At 41.8% G+C, this 17280-nt stretch overlaps 1 protein-coding gene across 2 annotated transcripts in view; it reads right to left on the reverse strand.

Annotated features, from left to right (window-relative positions):
* The window catches only part of NAALADL2 (N-acetylated alpha-linked acidic dipeptidase like 2), an 897010-nt gene that overhangs the window by 750301 nt on the left and 129429 nt on the right, over window positions 1–17280 (reverse strand). The window contains exon 1 of one of the 2 annotated variants that reach the window (XM_087725222.1): window positions 634–715. The exons of the other annotated variant lie outside the window; for it this stretch is intronic. Within the exon in view, the coding sequence (XP_087581348.1) occupies window positions 634–654 (21 nt within the window). The 5' untranslated portion in view covers window positions 655–715. Of the gene's footprint in view, window positions 1–633; window positions 716–17280 lie in introns of those variants that run through there. 2 annotated transcript variants of the gene reach the window in all.

The following is a 17280-nucleotide window of genomic DNA, read 5'->3' on the forward strand; positions in this document are numbered from 1 at the left end:
TCTAGATTTGCCATAGCTTTGCCATGATCTACAATACTAATCATAATCTATAATAATCATAATCTACAATAAGTACTTAATGTTTCCTCTCATCTTTTGACAACTCAATAAAAACTATTTGAATATTATCCCATAATCAGGAAGGCTTAATATGAGACACAAAGACCTTTACCCGTAGAATGTTCTAAACAATTAGTTACCACACTCTTAGAACTTGGTGAAATGACGAAAACAAGCCAATATTTTAGGAAACTTCAAAGTGTCCTTGCGTTCGCAATGAAGGAAATGTAGACATTGCAATATTGTCATAATTGTTCTGTTAGTTTGTTGTTTTTAATTCCCACATGCATGTCCCACCATACATGATTTGTAACTATCATTCATTTAAATTTCAGATATGATTATTTGATATTGCTTTACATACTTTTACTTTGCTGTAATTTTAGAAGGGATCAGATTTAATATAATTTCAGTCGTCTACCTTATAATTAAATGTAGGCTATACCCTGATTAATTGTTCTAAGATTCCGAAGAACATTTCTTATGATCTTTGTTTTCAGTAGCACTGTAACCATCCCTATTAAAGATGCCATGAGACCCTGCTAGAAACACTTATCCAACGTCTGTACTTACCTGTCCAACTCTAATTTTCATTGATTCATCACTTCCTGTTATGATGTGTAACTGAATAAATCTTCATCTGCCAAACCACCCTGCACAAAACCAGCACATAAATTCATTTTAAAGCTTGAAACTGAAGAAAAACAACAAGTGACTACAATGGAACAATTACAAGCGGGTTCAGTTTAGAGCATTTCATTTGATGATTATAGGCATAAACGTGTCCATGGATAATAAATATAAATCTGCAGGAATACCATCATATCCCTAAAATAAGCCAGAATATTAAGATAAATGTGAAAGTTTAGGGAATTAGGGGTGGAGGGGCCACTTTATGATCGTCATTAAACCAAAGATTAGCTAATGTAGAATTGATGTCTCACTAACAGAAATCAAATTAAAGTCTAGTGTGCAAGTGTCTTTGATTAATTAATGTTTTTAGTGACAGTTGCTTTAACATAAATTGTATTTAATGCTACATAATGCAGCCATTCATCAGCACAATGGCTCTATCATTCCCTTTAGCAGATTATGCAGTATCTCAACACAAGATAGCCAAGGCTCACGTGCACATGCCAATTGCAAGCAGAGCTTTCTCTTCCTCAGGAAGCCAACAAATTCCTTTGAATTATTTCTCCTAATAATACACATTTACATGTGTATCGCATTAGAAATCAGCTTCTTCTTAACCCACCCACAAATTCGCAAAATGTAAAATAGATGCTTCTTAATAATATTCTTCGACTCTCTTTTAAAGGACAAATTGCTCTGTAGCTTTGGCCATTAATGGCTAAATTGGAACATATTTGCAAATGGGAAATGTCTGTCCTAATCTTCTGAAAGGAATGTCCCTGTACTTTCAAAACTGATATTGACATTCCTGCAGCCTATTCATCTATTTAGAATATTCACGTACTGTGCTTTTCAATCACAGAGCAGTTAACAAAGCCGTATTGCACCGGAATATCGAATTACTTCTATAATTTAGAAAGCAGAGGAAGGAAGGAAGGAAGGAAGGAAGGAAGGGAGGGAGGGAGGGAGGGAGGGAGGGAGGATTGCCCAAAAGTCATAAATGGTACACAACAAAAAATATTCTGTATGGAAGAGTTATAGCAATAGCAATAGCAGTTAGACTTATATACCGCTTCATAGGGCTTTCAGCCCTCTCTAAGCAGTTTACAGAGTCAGCATATCGCCCCCACAGTCTGGGTCCTCATTTCACCCACCTCAGAAGGATGGAAGGCTGAGTCAACCTTGAGCCGGTGAGATTAGAACCGCTGAACTGCAGATAACAGTCAGCTGAAGTGGCCTTCAGTACTGAACCCTAACCACTCTGCCACCTCGGCTCTTATAGTTGCCAACAAAACCAACACAGTCCTAGTCTTCATTAACATTGGGATAGAATCAAGAGCATGTGAAGGGTTAATGCCATTTTATAATGCCTTGATAAGAGCACACTTGAAATATTGCATCCAATTTTGATCACCATGATATAAAAAATGTTGAATTTCTTGAAAGAGTGCAGAGGAGAGCAACAATGGTGATTAAAGGACTAGAAGATTTTAAAAAGCAAAGAACTGGAATTGGGTATGACGAGTTTAATGAAAAGAAGGGCTGGGGTGACATGATAGCAGTGTTCCAATATCTCAGGGGTTGCCACAAAGCAGAGAGAGTCAAGCTATCCTCCAAAGCACCTGAAGGCAGGGCAAGAAACAATGGGTAGAAATGCATCAAAGAGATAATCAACCTAGAACTAAGGAGAAATTTCCTGACAGCTAGTACAATTAATCATTGGAAATATTTGCCTTCAGCAATAGCAATAGCAATAGCAGTAGACTTATATACCGCTTCATAGGGCTTTCAGCCCTCTCTAAGCGGTTTACAGAGAGTCAGCATATTGCCCCCAACAATCTGGGTCCTCATTTTACCCACCTCGGAAGGATGGAAGGCTGAGTCAACCCTGAGCCGGTGGGATTTGAACCGCTGAACTGCTGATCTAGCAGTAGCCTGCAGTGCTGCATTTAACCACTGCGCCACCTTGGCTCTTCAGAAGATGTAAGTGCTCCAACAATGGAAGTTTTTAAGAAGAAATTGAACATCCATTTGCCTGAAATGTTATAGCGTTTGCTTCTCTGCTTGAGAAGGTGGTTGGGCTAGAAGACCTCCAAGGTGCCTTCTAATTCTGTTATTCTGTTAAAATCTGTGGTGCTTTTGCAGCCATCACTCTCAATCTAGTTCCCTGGAGATATTTTCAGTTTCAATTTTCAGTGATCTTGGATTGCTGGACTATTTTCTGCATGAGGACCTTGTAGTATCTATTTTCTTCTCTAGCAATTACCTTTGCCTACCCGTTCACTCTCTGACTCTTCTTTTTAACTCTTCATTGCTTACTGAACTTTGCAGTTTCCTTTCAAGCTTTTGAAGTAGGATAAGAGGATCAAGTTCAAAATGTGGTAGGTGTACATATCAGTATCAAAATACAGATCTCAAAACTCATCATAATGTTTTCTATTTGCAATTACTTTACAAGTTATTCTTTCCCAACTCTAGTATATTCACACAAACCATGATATAGAGTTCTTCAGATTTTTCCAGATTGCCTTATGTCTCACAAAATGGCTGGCATTGATTGAAGTTCTTGATTCAAGGGACTCTTTCCTTTGATGTAGCAAGAATGATACATTCCAATTCTGAAGAAGGGCAATGCCAAAGAATGTTCAAACTACCACACCATTGCACTCATTTCACATGCTCATTTCGCTGCAAAAATAACAGCTTCATTTTCCTTCAATTACTGTTTTAGTGTTCTCCACCTTGAAGGAGACATGATTTATTGTCAAACTTGTGCTTTCAAAAGAAAGGATACAAATGCAATTAGAGAAAGAGGTACCACCGATCGGACAGTAAAGGCACTCCATAATGTCATGCTGGCCACATGACCACAGAAATGTCTTTGGGCAACGCTGGTTCAGTGGCCTTGAGACGGAGACAATAGCAATAGCAATAGCAGTTAGACTTATATACCGCTTCATAGGGCTTTCAGCCCTCTCTAAGCGGTTTACAGAGTCAGCATATCGCCCCCACAGTCTGGGTCTGTATTCGGGAATATTTTAAAGTGTATGCTAGGCTACATTTTCTATGAAACTCCACAATGCTGAATTTGAAAGCACATGCCGTTGTTCCCATTTTTTTTAAGCGGTAAAAGAAAAATACTGCAACACTAAACACAGAATAACTATATTCCCTTGGCATGTTTATATTAACCTGTTGTAAAAGGTAAAGGCAAAGGTTCCCCTTGCACATATGTGCTAGTCATTCCTGACTCTAAGGGGCAGTACTCATCTCCGTTTCAAAGCCGAAGAGCTAGCGCTATCCGAAGACGTCTCCGTGATCATGTGGCCGGCATGACTAAACGCTGAACACTGTTACCTTCCCACCAAAGGTGGTCCCTATTTTTTCTACTTGCATTTTTACAGGCTTTTGAACTGCTAGGTTGGCAGAAGCTGGGATAAGTAATGGAAGCTCACTCGGTTACGCGGCGCTAGCAGAGGTGGGTTGCTCCCATTATGGTCCGGATCTGGCAAACTGGTAGTGGCAGCAGCAAGAGACTCTGCGCAGCAAGAGACTCTGCCCACCCACCTGGATGCTTCTGCGCATGCGCAGAAGTGAGTGCATGCACGAACACGAGTGAACCAGCAGCACCAGGATTTGCAACCAACCTCTGGGCGCTAGGGATTTGAACCGCCGAACTGCCGACCTTCTGATCGACAAACTCAGCATCTTAGCCACTGATCCACTGCATCCCTTAATTAACCTGTTAATTAACCTGCTAATTAACCTGTTGAATTATCCACAATACATAGAATAGAGATAAACATGCATGTATGTGGAAGGCCAAACCATACCTTCCATTCTGTATATAAATTCCAATAAATGTTGGCATATTACCCTCCTGATAACTGAATGCATGAATCCACATGTAAAAACATGTTAAGTTATTTATAAGCTTCAAAACTCTGCTTATATGCATACTACACCTGCTGTGAAAGTAATAAATACAGAATGGCTTCAAATTTATCAGTTCATTCTGGAGACTACTAAATTTGTTTTCTTCACGGACATATCTTGCTTCATTTCTTTCTATCGTTACTTCTTTTCCTATTATATACATTTTTTTTTAATATGGGCAAAATACGGAGGGATGGAATTGCTTCCATAGCAAAGGTGTTTGTCAAAGAGGATCAGATATTATCTATATATACTTCTGTTTACCATTTGGCTTTCTGAAGTAAACAAGCAATGTTTAACATTGGTACACATGCTTGTAAATGGAATAATTATGCTGATGGCTGCTTTGCCCTTAGTCATTTGTTCCTTCTCTGTATCTTTCTAAAAGAAATATAATTGGAAATTGTGACAAGGGACAGACCTAAGGATGGAAGGAAAAACACGATTTTGTTAAACCAAAACAGATAAGAGATAAGAGAGATATGAATTTGACACCAACACTGCAACACTACTACATATGCTGGGCCCTTTACTATAGAGAAAAGTAGGAAAAATATTTTTGTTACATCGTTTTCATGAAATTTAGTAGCTTCCTCTGAAAGTTTTATGAACTTCATTATTATTTGTGTGTTATGTATGCCCACGCATGTGTGTGTGTCTATATCAGTGGTGGGTTCCGCATCCCATTGCAACCGGTATGGTGCAACGGGGCCGGGCGTCCAACACATGCACGTGCGCAGCATGTGCATGCGTACGTACTGTACGCGATGCTCCAGCTGCTTGGTGGAGCATTGTGCAGGTGCTACATGCTCTTTGCTCATGCGTGGAAGCGCCGATCGGTTCAAATACCAGTAAGGAGGCCGGCAGGCCCTCCAGAGCACCATAGGTCCACCACATGCACGCCACACCACATATACAGGAATGGTACCTGGTGCTCCCAGCAGGCACCGGTACGCCTGTATTGGGGCGTACCAATCATATTCTACCACTGGTCCATATATACTGTATATATACAAAAAGGAGAAAAAAGAAAACAAACATTTCAGAACCGACTTCAGAATTGTACTGCCCCTTTTCCTTTAATGTTTTATTTATTAAAATCTTATCCGTCTTCATTACTTTTTAAGTAACTCAAAGCAGCAGACATACCAGTGGTGGGTTGCAGGTGGTACGCCCTGGTACGGGCGTACCGGAGCCAAACCGGACCATGGGATACCGTTCCAGTATGGTGCTCCAGAGGGCCCACCCGCCCGCCCGAACTCCTTACCAGTCTTTTAAGCCATCTGCACTTCCGCGCACGCTCACGGCGTGTACAGTGCCTGCGCTCCGCTCCGCTGAGCAGCTGGTGTGTTGCGGAGGCTCGCCAAGGTGCTAAGAAGCATGCGCGCACTGCGCACGTGTGCATACGCGCTGTACGCATCCATGTGGATGCTGCCAGGCCTGTTCCAACCGTACCGGTTAGAACGGGATCCAGAACCCACCACTGAGACATACCTAATATTTCTTTGTTCTCCTATTTTCTCCACAACAACAATCCTGTGAGGTGGGTTGGGCTGAAAGAGAAGGACTGATCCAAAGTCACCCAGCTAACTTTGGTGCCTAAGGTGGGATTAGAATATGTGATTGGCTCAAAGTTGCCCCAACCAACTATCATGCCTAAGGCAGGACTAGAACGCCTAGGCGTTGGCTCAAGGTTCTCCAGTCAGCTTTCATGCCTAAGGTGGGACTAGAATGGGTCATTGGCTCAAGGAGTTCCCCAGGCAGCTTTCGTATCTAAGGCAGGAGATATGAGATATCAGCGTCTCCTGATTTCTAGTCTGGTGTCTTAACCCCTAGTTCAACTGGCTCTCATTTTTAGCAAGAAAATCGATTAATTAGCTTTTCAGAGGATTTAGAGCTCCCCCACAAATATCTCTACTGAAGTAACAGGGCATCACTTCATTTCCCCCATGCCTCTCTGTAGTTTGGAGGCAAAAAATAATCAGGGAAAGATATTGTCTTCTCTGAAATATGTTAATACAATACAATACAATAGCAGAGTTGGAAGGGACCTTGGAGGTCTTCTAGTCCAACCCCCTGCCTAGGCAGGAAACCCTATACCAGGGATAGTCAACCTTTTTATTCCTACTGCCCACTTTTGTATCTCTGTTAGTAGTAAAATTTTCTAACCGCCCACCGGTTCCACAGTAATGGTGATTAATAAAGTAGGGAAATAACTTTATAAAATTTATAAAGCAGAGTTACAGCAAACCCCTACCGCCCACCATGAAAGCTGGAACGCCCCCTAGTGGGCAGTAGGGACCAGGTTGACTACCACTGTCCTATACCATTCTAGACAAATGGCTATCCAACATCTTCTTAAAGACTTCCAGTGTTGGAGCATTCACAACTTCTGGAGGCAAACTGTTCCACTGATTAATTGTTCTAACTGTCAGGAAATTTCTCCTCAGTTCTAAGTTGCTTCTCTCCTTGATTAGTTTCCACCCATTGCTTCTTGTTCTACCCTCAGGGGCCTTGGAGAATAGTTTGACTCCCTCTTCTTTGTGGCAGCCCCTGAGATATTGGAACACTGCTATCATGTCTCCCCTAGTCCTTCTTTTCATTAAACTAGACAGACCCAGTTCCTGCAACCATTCTTCATATGTTTTAGTCTCCAGTCCCTTAATCATCTTTGTTGCTTTTCTCTGCACTCTTTCCAAAGTCTCCACATCTTTTCTACATCGTGGTGACCAAAACTGAATGCAGTATTCCAAGTGTGGCCTTACAAAGGCATTGTAAAGTAGTATAAACACTTCACGTGATCTTGATTCTATCCCTCTGTTTATGTAGCCTAGAACTGTGTTGGCTTTTTTGGCAGCTGCTGTACACTGCTGGCTCATATTTAAATGGTTGTCCACTAGGACTCCAAGATCCCTTTCACAGTTACTACTGTTGAGCAAGGTACCACCTATACTGTACCTGTGCATTGTTGCCAAATTGCCTATCAAACGAACAGCAACCTTGATGTTAAGCTTTTAATTTATCTTCAGGATGCAATTTATGGTTAGACTTAATTTCTCCCCTCCTTTCTTTTTTTAAAGCACCACATTAATTTATATTATTCAGAGATGGAACGGTCAGTATTCATACAATTACTAAATTAATGCAAATGCAGAAAGAAAAGAAAAGACAAGAAAAGAAATAGCCTTGAAGATTTAACAGATTTATTATGGCTTAGTTTTTATGGATTGGAGTCCAGCAGATGCAGGAAAGTGTTGCCTTTCAACAGCAATACTTTTAAGTAAAGTAATAAAAATAATAACAATCGAAAGAACAAGGTCAGTCTGAGTTCAAACAGAAAATACGCTGATATTTACCTATCCAGAAATAAAAGCATTGAGTTGAATGGAATTTAATTCTGGGTGGACATGGTGAAACAATATTGAGCTGTAAATATACATACTCACATATAATAATTAGTAAATACTCTCAGAGGAATGAATAAATAAATAAATAAATAATGCCTAGATTTATATACATACATACAATAATTCAGTAGCTACTCTCAAAATCATAAATAAATAAGTAAGTAAGTAAAGAAATTCCTAGATTTATTATGACCAGGGGCTTGGGGGAATGAGAAGTCTGACGATTGTATTTTCTTAAATAATCCAAAGTTCAGTTATTACTTCCTATGAGTTGATACACTTTGATCCTATGATACACCCCACACTTTTCATACAGTTCATTGTGGAGGGTTTTTTCTAATATTTTTATATGCAATGACAGTATCTGACAGAGTCCTCAACTTACAATCTTTCATTTAATGACTGAATTTTCAGTGACTTATGACTATTTTTCACACTTACGACAGTTGCAACATCCTTGTAGTTATGTGATCAAAATTTGGACACCTGACAAATGACATCTACTTATGATGATGCCCTAGAATCATGTAATCACCTTTTGTGACCTTTGGACAAGCAAAGTCAAGGGGGAAGCCAGATTCACTTAATGACTGTGTCCCTAACTTAACAACTGCAGTGATTCACTTCATAACTGTGGCAAGAAAGATTGTAAAATGGGGTGAAATTCACTTAACAACTGTGTTGCTTAGCAATAGAAAATTTGGATTCAGTTGTGGTCGCAAGCTGAAGTCTACCTGAATTAGATATTACCTGAGCTGCAGTGGTGGGTTCCAGCTCCCATCGCAACCAGTACGCTGTCCACGGGGCCAGGTGTCCTCATCGGGCATGCACGCTGCGCATGCATGTGCATGCCACCGACCTGCAACACTTAGCTGCTCGGTAGAGGTCGTGCAGGCGCAGCGCACTGGGCATGTGTGCACAATTGTCCCGGTTGCTTCAAAAACAGGTAAGGAATGCGGGTGGGTGGGTCAAACGAGCCACTGTATCGGTGGGCGCTACTCCCGGCTACTAACGGTACGGCCATACTAGGCCATACCGCCTGGAACCCACCAGTGCTGAGCTGGGTTGGGACTGAAATACCTGGCTCGGAAATTTCAATCCTGAAGGTTAAATTAAGAAATCTTGGGATGTAGGGAGGAGGTATAATTTCTGTCTCCCTTGGATAAAAGAAATAATTATTGATTATCATTATTATTATTATCCTATTCGAAGTTCATTCTCATAAACGTGCATACGGTACAAACAGACATACATAGAACCTATTTCCCAGTTCTCTAATTGCTACAATGACAAGATTATAATTACGTGGTTTTTACATGCACAAATTCAAATGGAGGTTTTTGCATGTTTCCCCCCCTCCAAAAAAAAAAAGCTGAAAGAGATTAGGGTGCTGCTAATGAAAGTTAACAAGTACAGTGCTTTTGCACAATTCTAAAACGCCAGATTTAAAATTCCAGGTAATAATCAAACATTATCATATTGCTCTCTCCTCCTCCTTTGCATACATGTATTCTCTTGAAATGGGGTGGAAGACAACAAGAGGGGAAAAGTGGGTTGGGGGGTGAATTGTTACTTACAAGGAGTGGCACGTGGGAACATGGAACTGGAAGGCATTGATTTGCATTTATTAGAGTATGGCGTTGTATACAGAATTGTTAAAACGGGATCAGCATCTCTTGGGATTTATAATTAAGTTGCTTATAATCTGCCACGGGTTGCGGATTGTTTTAAAAAATTAGCCAAGAAAGGGGGGGGGGAGACATATTTGTGTTTGTTCTGAAGCTAAGCGGCTTTACAAAGTTATCAGATGAGACAATGTACTTCCTAAGGCAGAGCAACCTTCTCTTTATCACTATTTTCTATCAATACATAATATAGTTAGGCCTCAACTTATAATCACATCTGAGTCCAAAATTTCTGTTGCTAAGCGAGATAGTTGTTAAGTGAATTGTGCTCCATTTTACGACCGTTCTTGCCCCAGCTGTTAAGTGAATCAAAGCAGTGTGATGGAAGAAATATCCATCTGCTTCAGTTCCAAGCCGGGAGAAAGGCACTGGAGACAAAATGGAGGCTGATTGGAAAGAGGGTCCATTTATTGATGAAGCAGAACAGTGGTGGGATTCAAATTGATTTACTATCGGTTCTGTGGGGGTGGCTTGGTGGGTGTGCTTTGGTGGGTGTGGCAGGGGAAGGATACTGTAAAATCCCCTTTCCCTCCCCACTCAAGGGGAAGGTTACTACAAAATCCCCATTCCCTCCCAATCAGCTGGGACTCAGCAGGCAGAGAATAGATGGGGGCGTGGCCAGCCAGAAAATTCCCACTACCGTTTCTCCAGAATTGGTCGGAACCTGCTGAATACCACCTCTGAAGCAGAACCACCAAGCACATGTGATTCTGGGTAGAAGTTGAGGATGAGGGTTATTTATACCTTCTCTTTGTCTTTGAACTTGAGCTTCCTGTTCCTGTGCAAGAACATGCATTCTATTGGCTGTGGTAGGGGTCATAGCTGGCTCTGTAGGTTGTCTACATTGAATGTAGAAAAGCAAAAGGATTGCTACTGGCCCGGAAAAAACGAGAAATCTAGTTCACATCCAAGCGCCATCCCAACAATTCTCAAATCCAACAATTCTCTGCTTTAGCCAAGAGGTGGCAATACTGGATCCATAATTATGATCAGCCTCTCAGCCTGTTCCTGTTGCTCTCCTGCCCTCCTGAAGACTCATTCCGTCTCATTCAAATAACTCTTTTCTTCCAAACTTGCCCTGCCTGTTATTTCTGTGTTTTCACCCTCTCAGCAGGTTTCTCTATATGGTAAGCTGTTTTTCTATTGCCGTTTTCACTTCATCTACAAAAGTCGTTTTAGTGCATCTGCCCTCGGTCAAAGCAAAAACCTGTTGTCCAACCGAAAGCTTCTTATAAGCAATCCGATTTGCCTTAAATGCTTTTACATATATTCCACCAGCAACTCACATCAAAGGAACTTCTGTTGCCCCTGGCGCAGCCAACGCTGGTTAGCCATTGACTCAGTCCCTTCTCCCAGCATGTTAGCAACATAATCTCAAAAGCTGTTTTGACTCACCGCTGACACACATCAGCAGATGCAGTATTACCCTAATAGCAAGCCATCAGCCTCTGAAATCTGTCAGCGAAAGGCAACAGAACTATTCCTACGACTTATTCTCTGACATCCTTGGGCAAGCGTTTGCAAATAGCTTGATCAGCATTTGTTACGAGATGATTTGAGCCGTTTTTTTTTTTGGGTGTGCGGGTTGTGTTTGTTTTTTTTACAAACTTTATAAAATATTACCTTCTCCTGACAATGGATAGAAGAATGCATGCCCAGCCACTGAAAATGCTCATCACTCTGACATTTTCTGCGCTACACAAATGCTCTATAATGTACTTATGTGACCATGCAATCTACGTGAGCTGAGAGCCAATTACCGAGACCAATATTGCATTCACGTTTCAATTCTATTTTTTTTTCCCAGGCAGAGGTTTTGTTGTTGTTGTTTTTTTTCCCAGCAAACACAATGCACAGAGGATGCCAAAGAAAGCTGCCATGGATTTCAGTGAGTGTGAAACTGAGCAAATTTCATATAATGGATGGTGTTAACGGATGGGTAGCAACGAATGGCAAATTCATAGCTGTATATTTGGCACAATGACATCTAAAAAGGAAGAATAACTGCGGGGGAAAACTGCAGACTTAAAAGGGTGTATGAGAGGAATCTTGACCTTTTTTAAAAAAAAAAATTAGCACGCACAGGTAGTCCTCGACTTACAACCACGGTTGAGCCCAAAATTTCTGTTGCTAAGTGAGACATTTGCTAAGTGAATTTTTATCCCATTTTACGACCTTTCTTGCCACAGTTGTTAAGTTAATCATAGTGGTTGTTAAATTACTAGCGTGGAGTCAAAGGTCTGGAGACTTAAACCTGTGAAGAATAGCTGCAGGATTTGGTTCTGGCTAGTCTAAAGAATTGAGGCCTTTGAACTATGGTGCTGGAGAAGACTCCTGCGAGTCCCTTGGACTGCAAGGTGATCAAACCAGTCAGTCCTAGAGGAGATTAACTCTGATTGCTCTTTAGAAGGCCAGATCCTGAAGAGGAACCTCAAATACTTTGGCCACCTAATGAGAAGGAAGGACTCACTGGAGAAGAGCTTAATGCTGGGAACGATTGAGGGCAAAAGAAGAAGGGGACGACAGAGAATGAGGTGGCTGGATGGAGTCACTGAAGCAGTAGGAGTGAGCTTAACTGGACTCCAGAGGATGGTAGAGGACAGGAAGGCCTGGAAGAACGTTGTCCATGGGGTCGTGATGGGTCGGACACGACTTCACAACTAACAACAACAACAACAACAACAACAACAACAACAACAACAACAAAGTCTAAAGAAAAGAAGCATTAGGAGTGACCTGATAGCAGTATTCCAGTATTTCTGCCACAAAGAAATGGGGGTCAAATTATTCTCTGAAGCACCAGAAGGCAAGGCAAGAAACAATGGATGGAAACCAATCAAAGAGAGAAGCAACCTGGAATTAAGGAGAAACTTCCTAACAGTGAGGACAATTAAACAGGTTGCCTTCAGAAATCATTTTTGGAGATTTTTAAGAAGAGACTAGACCAGTGATGGCGAACATTTTTTGGCTCGCGTGCCATAAGGGCGGGGAGCTCAGGAGGGGTCGTGTGTGGGTGTGCCGTACCCATAATGCAATGTGTGACCCCCCCCAGCAAGCATGTGTGCATGACAGGCGCTCCCCCCCATTTTTTGCATGGATTTTTCACTCTCCACAGGCTCCACAGGCTTTATAGGACCCTGGGGAGGGCGAAAACAGCCTCTCCTGCTTCCCAAGGCCCTCCGGAGGCTTCAGGAGCTTCCCTGAAGCCTCCGGAGTGCAAAAAATCGGCCCCACGGTAAATCAGAAATTCAGGAACGGACTTCTAGTATGCTCGTATGGCCGTTTTTAGTCCTCCGGAGCCTTCTGGGACCTTCAGGAGGCTTCCTGAAGGCTCCGGAGGAATTAAACCGTCCCTAGGAGCAACCCGGAAGCCCGTTCCCAAATCTCCAGTTTGCCTGAAGCCTCCGGAGGGCCTCTGGGGGAGGCTGTTTTCCCCCCTCCCTAGGCTCCTATAAAAACTCTGGAGCCTGGGGAGGGTGAAAAATGGCTTTTAAAAAGGCTGAACTCAGCTCGTGCGCTGGCCAGCTGACAAGGCAATGCCTCGCGTGCCCTGACAAATAGCAATAGCAGTTAGACTTATATACCGCTTCATAGGGCTTTCAGATCTCTCTAAGCGGTTTACAGAGTCAGCATATTGCCCCCAACAACAATCCGGGTCCTCATTTTACCCACCTCGGAAGGATGGAAGGCTGAGTCAACCCTGAGCCGGTGAGATTTGAACAGCCGAACTGCAGAACTGCAGTCAGCTGAAGTAGCCTGCAGTGCTGCATTTAACCACTGCGCCACCTCGGCTCTTGTGGCACGTGTCCATAGGTTTGCCATCCCGGGACTAGACAGTAATTTATCTGAAATGGTATAGGTTTTCCTGCTTGAGCAAGGAGCTGGACTAGAAGACCTCCAAGATCACTTTATGATCAGCTCTATTTCTATCTCTATTATTCCTATTCCATTCTATTATGCCGGTTATTAAGTGAATCTGGCTTCCGAATTGATATTGGTCGTCAGAAGGTCGCAAAAGGTCATCACATGAACCTGACACATTACAACCATCATAAATATGATTCAGCTGCCAAGCATCTGAATTTTAATCATGCGACCATGGGAATATTGCAACAGTCCTAAGGGTGGGAAAATGGACATAAGTCACTTTTTTGGTGATGTGGTAACTTTGAACAGTCACTAAATGAACTATTGTTAAGTTGACAACTGCCTGTATTAGGAATCTTTAGAGTGGCATTTGACACAGTGCCAGCTCTCAGATTAACAGGAATATTATTCTTGCAAATTCTAATGTCAGATATATCTGACATTAACTTAAAACTGTGCTCAGCAAAGCAGGTTTTTGTTTTTTAACAACAAGGAAAGCAAAAAGATTAAAAGCTCCTTGTGATGTTTTATACATAAAGGTAAAGGTAATGGTTCCCCTCACACATATGTGCTAGTCGTTCCCGACTCTAAGAGGCGCTGCTCATCTATGTTTCAAAGCCAAAGAGCCTGTGCTGTGCAAAGACGTTTCTGTGACCATGTGGCTGGCATGACTAAATGCTGAAGGCACATGGAATGCTGTTACCTTCCCACCAAAGACGGTTCCTATTTTTCTACGCTGCATTTTTTACGTGCTTTCAAACTGCTAGGTTGGCAGAAGCTGGGACAAGTAAAGGGAGCTCGCTCCATTACACGGTGCTGGGGATTTGAACCACCAAACTGCCGACCTTTCTATCAACAAGATCAGCGTCTTAGCCACTGAGCCACGGTGTCCCTCTTTTATACATAGGACAGACAAAAAGCTGAACTCTGAGTTAATAAGTATAACTTTGTGATAAGCTCTTTAATTTTAGAGTGAATGATTCAGCCTTGCTTGGACATTGATTTCCTTCTTTGAAATCAGTGTGTGCCCTAAAGTTCTCTTCCTAATCACCAAAATCCTCTTAGCGTGGAATGATCATGCTTTTATTTTTCTAACCCTCTCTTTCCAAAAGGAGAACAGCTTCTCAAATCCTTGCACACCTGAAGGGAAGGATTTGAGTTCTGCAATTTTCAATCAACACTTACTGAAGCATTTCACACATTCCAAAGAACCTTTATCTTATGATAGACTCCTGGAATGAGATGGTTTATAAAATGGGCTAAACCACAGAATAGGAATGTCTACGGAGAGACTCAGTTATCCAGGTCATGGTTGTCACAAAGCTGTTTTTTTTTAAACTGGACTTTCTGATTTTTCTTTCAAGATGTTTTCTTTCAAGATGTTTTGCTTCTCATCCAAGAAGCTTCTTCAGTTGCCTCTTGGAAAAAAAGCACCTTTGGGACATAGGACAGGAGGGGACTTGGGGGTGTCTTCAGATCAAATATTTATCATGGCTACAAAGTCAGCAGTCAGAAATGAAGAACACAGGCAAAATCAAGATGTACCAAGGGTGAAATTCAGCAGGTTCTGACAGGTTCTGACAGGTTCTGAAGAACTGGTAGTGTAAATTTTGGGTAGTTTGGAGAACCAGCAAATATCACCTCTGGCTGGCCCCAGAGTGGGATGGAAAAGGAGATTTTGCAATATCTTTCCCTTGACATGCCCACTAAGCCACACCCACAGAACCAGTAGTAAAAATAAATAAATTTCACCACTGAGATATACAATATAAAACTAAAAAAGGGGGAAGCTTGATTTTAAAAGGTTCAGATCCCAAAAGAGGTATATTAGTATATGTACAAGGGCAAAATTGGACATCCCAGAAAGATCTATTTGAACAACAGTCAAAGAGGAGAAGACACAAATAGAAATCTTTCTCCCAGGAAATTTATTCAGAATAAGATCATCATCAACAACAACAAATGGGATTCCCTATAAAGAGAGTCATCGCTATTATTTCCCAACGAAATTTATTGTCCATAGGGGATATTTAATTAACTCACATGGCAAATCAGCATCTAAATACTATGTTAGTAATGGTTGCATAGCCACAGCGAAATCCTCTAGATTACCCCAGGAATATCTGCTGGTTAGATAGCTTCAAGAAAATAATTTGTACTCTTTTTAATCTTCCATATTAGTAATATAAATGCAGGTTCATTTGACTATCTTCAGTACAGGGGTGGGTTTCTCGCCCCATTCCAACCGGTTCGGTTGGAATGGGGCCGGCGGCGTCCTCGTGCACGTGCGCGGTGCACGCATGCGTACTAGCATCTGTGCGATGCTCCAGCTGTTCCTGGAGGATCACACAGGCGCTGTATGCGTCCTGCACATGCGTGGAAGCGCAGAACTCATCAAAACCGGGTAAGAAACGCGGGCGGGCGGGTGGACCCTTTGGCGTTCCCGGAAGTTACTTACTTCCGGGTTCGCCGACCAACCGGTTCGCGGGGACCGCTGCGAACCGCCTGAAACCCACCCCTGCATGGCCTTTGATCAAATATGTTCACTTCACTATGTCTGGTAGAATGCCCTTCCCCCCACCAAGTCATTAATAGGCCATTAAGACTAATAAAAACCTATAGAATTCAGCAGGTTTTACTATTCTCCTCTACAGGGAGAAATGTGTAATCCTTTCCTTTTTTATTTTCATCTATTGTTGCCTTAATATGAATAGCTAATTAATACTCAAGGTCTACATGAAGCCCACAGAAATTCTGTTATGACTGTTCCACAATCACACAACTGAGCCAAATTATTGCCAACTAGTCATGTTTATACATCAGGGGTAGAGTAACCCACGGTGGTTTCAAGGGTTACACTTACATTTTCCTGAAGGGGAAAACAGCCAAAGAATCATGACACTGTGAACAGAACCAGGAAACTATAGAATTTTATAAGTTTCTTGGGTATGTATGAGTTTGAATTGGATTCAGCATATTTTAAGATGTGTATTCCAACTTTTATTTGAAAAGGGACACGATGGTTCAATGGCTAAGATGCTGAGTTTGTTGATCAGAATGGTCGGCAGTTCGGCGGTTCAAATCCCTAGTAACAGGTAATGGAGTGAGCTCCCATTACTTGTCCCAGCACCTGCCAACCTAGCAGTTTGAAAGCATGTAAAAATGCAAGTAAAAAAATAGGGACCACCTTTGGTGGGAAGGTAACAGCACTCCATGTGCCTTCAGCATTTAGTCATGCCAGCCACATGACCACGGAGATGTTGGCTCTTTGGCTTTGAAACAGAGATGAGCACCACCCCCTAGAGTTGGGAATGACTAGCACATATGTGCAAGGAGAACCTTTATCTTTATTCCAACTTTAATATGCTTCTTGCCATAAATGGCTTGCAATATGGAATTCAACAATCATAGTTGGAAAAATAATCCCAAAACTCTGAGACCAGAAAAACAGGATTCATAGTTTACAAGTGATCTGAGCAGGGCAGATTCCCTGCTTCACATTAGCACAAAGTCCTGATTTAATTTGAAAAGATGAAGTTGTTTTTCCCTGTGTGGAAATTTCTTTACTAAGCTCCTATCCCGCTATTTCTCCAAACAGCTAAGCATCATACATGTTTTTTGCTTGGTACATTTTACACTTACAAGAATCTTGTGAAATAGGTTACGTTCAAAGAGACTAATCCAAGGGATTT

This window comes from Thamnophis sirtalis, unplaced genomic scaffold (genome assembly GCF_051295495.1).
Source record: "Thamnophis sirtalis isolate CommonGarterSnake01/CBP01778 unplaced genomic scaffold, rThaSir2_p1.2 scaffold_11, whole genome shotgun sequence".
Lineage (NCBI taxonomy): Eukaryota > Metazoa > Chordata > Lepidosauria > Squamata > Natricidae > Thamnophis > Thamnophis sirtalis.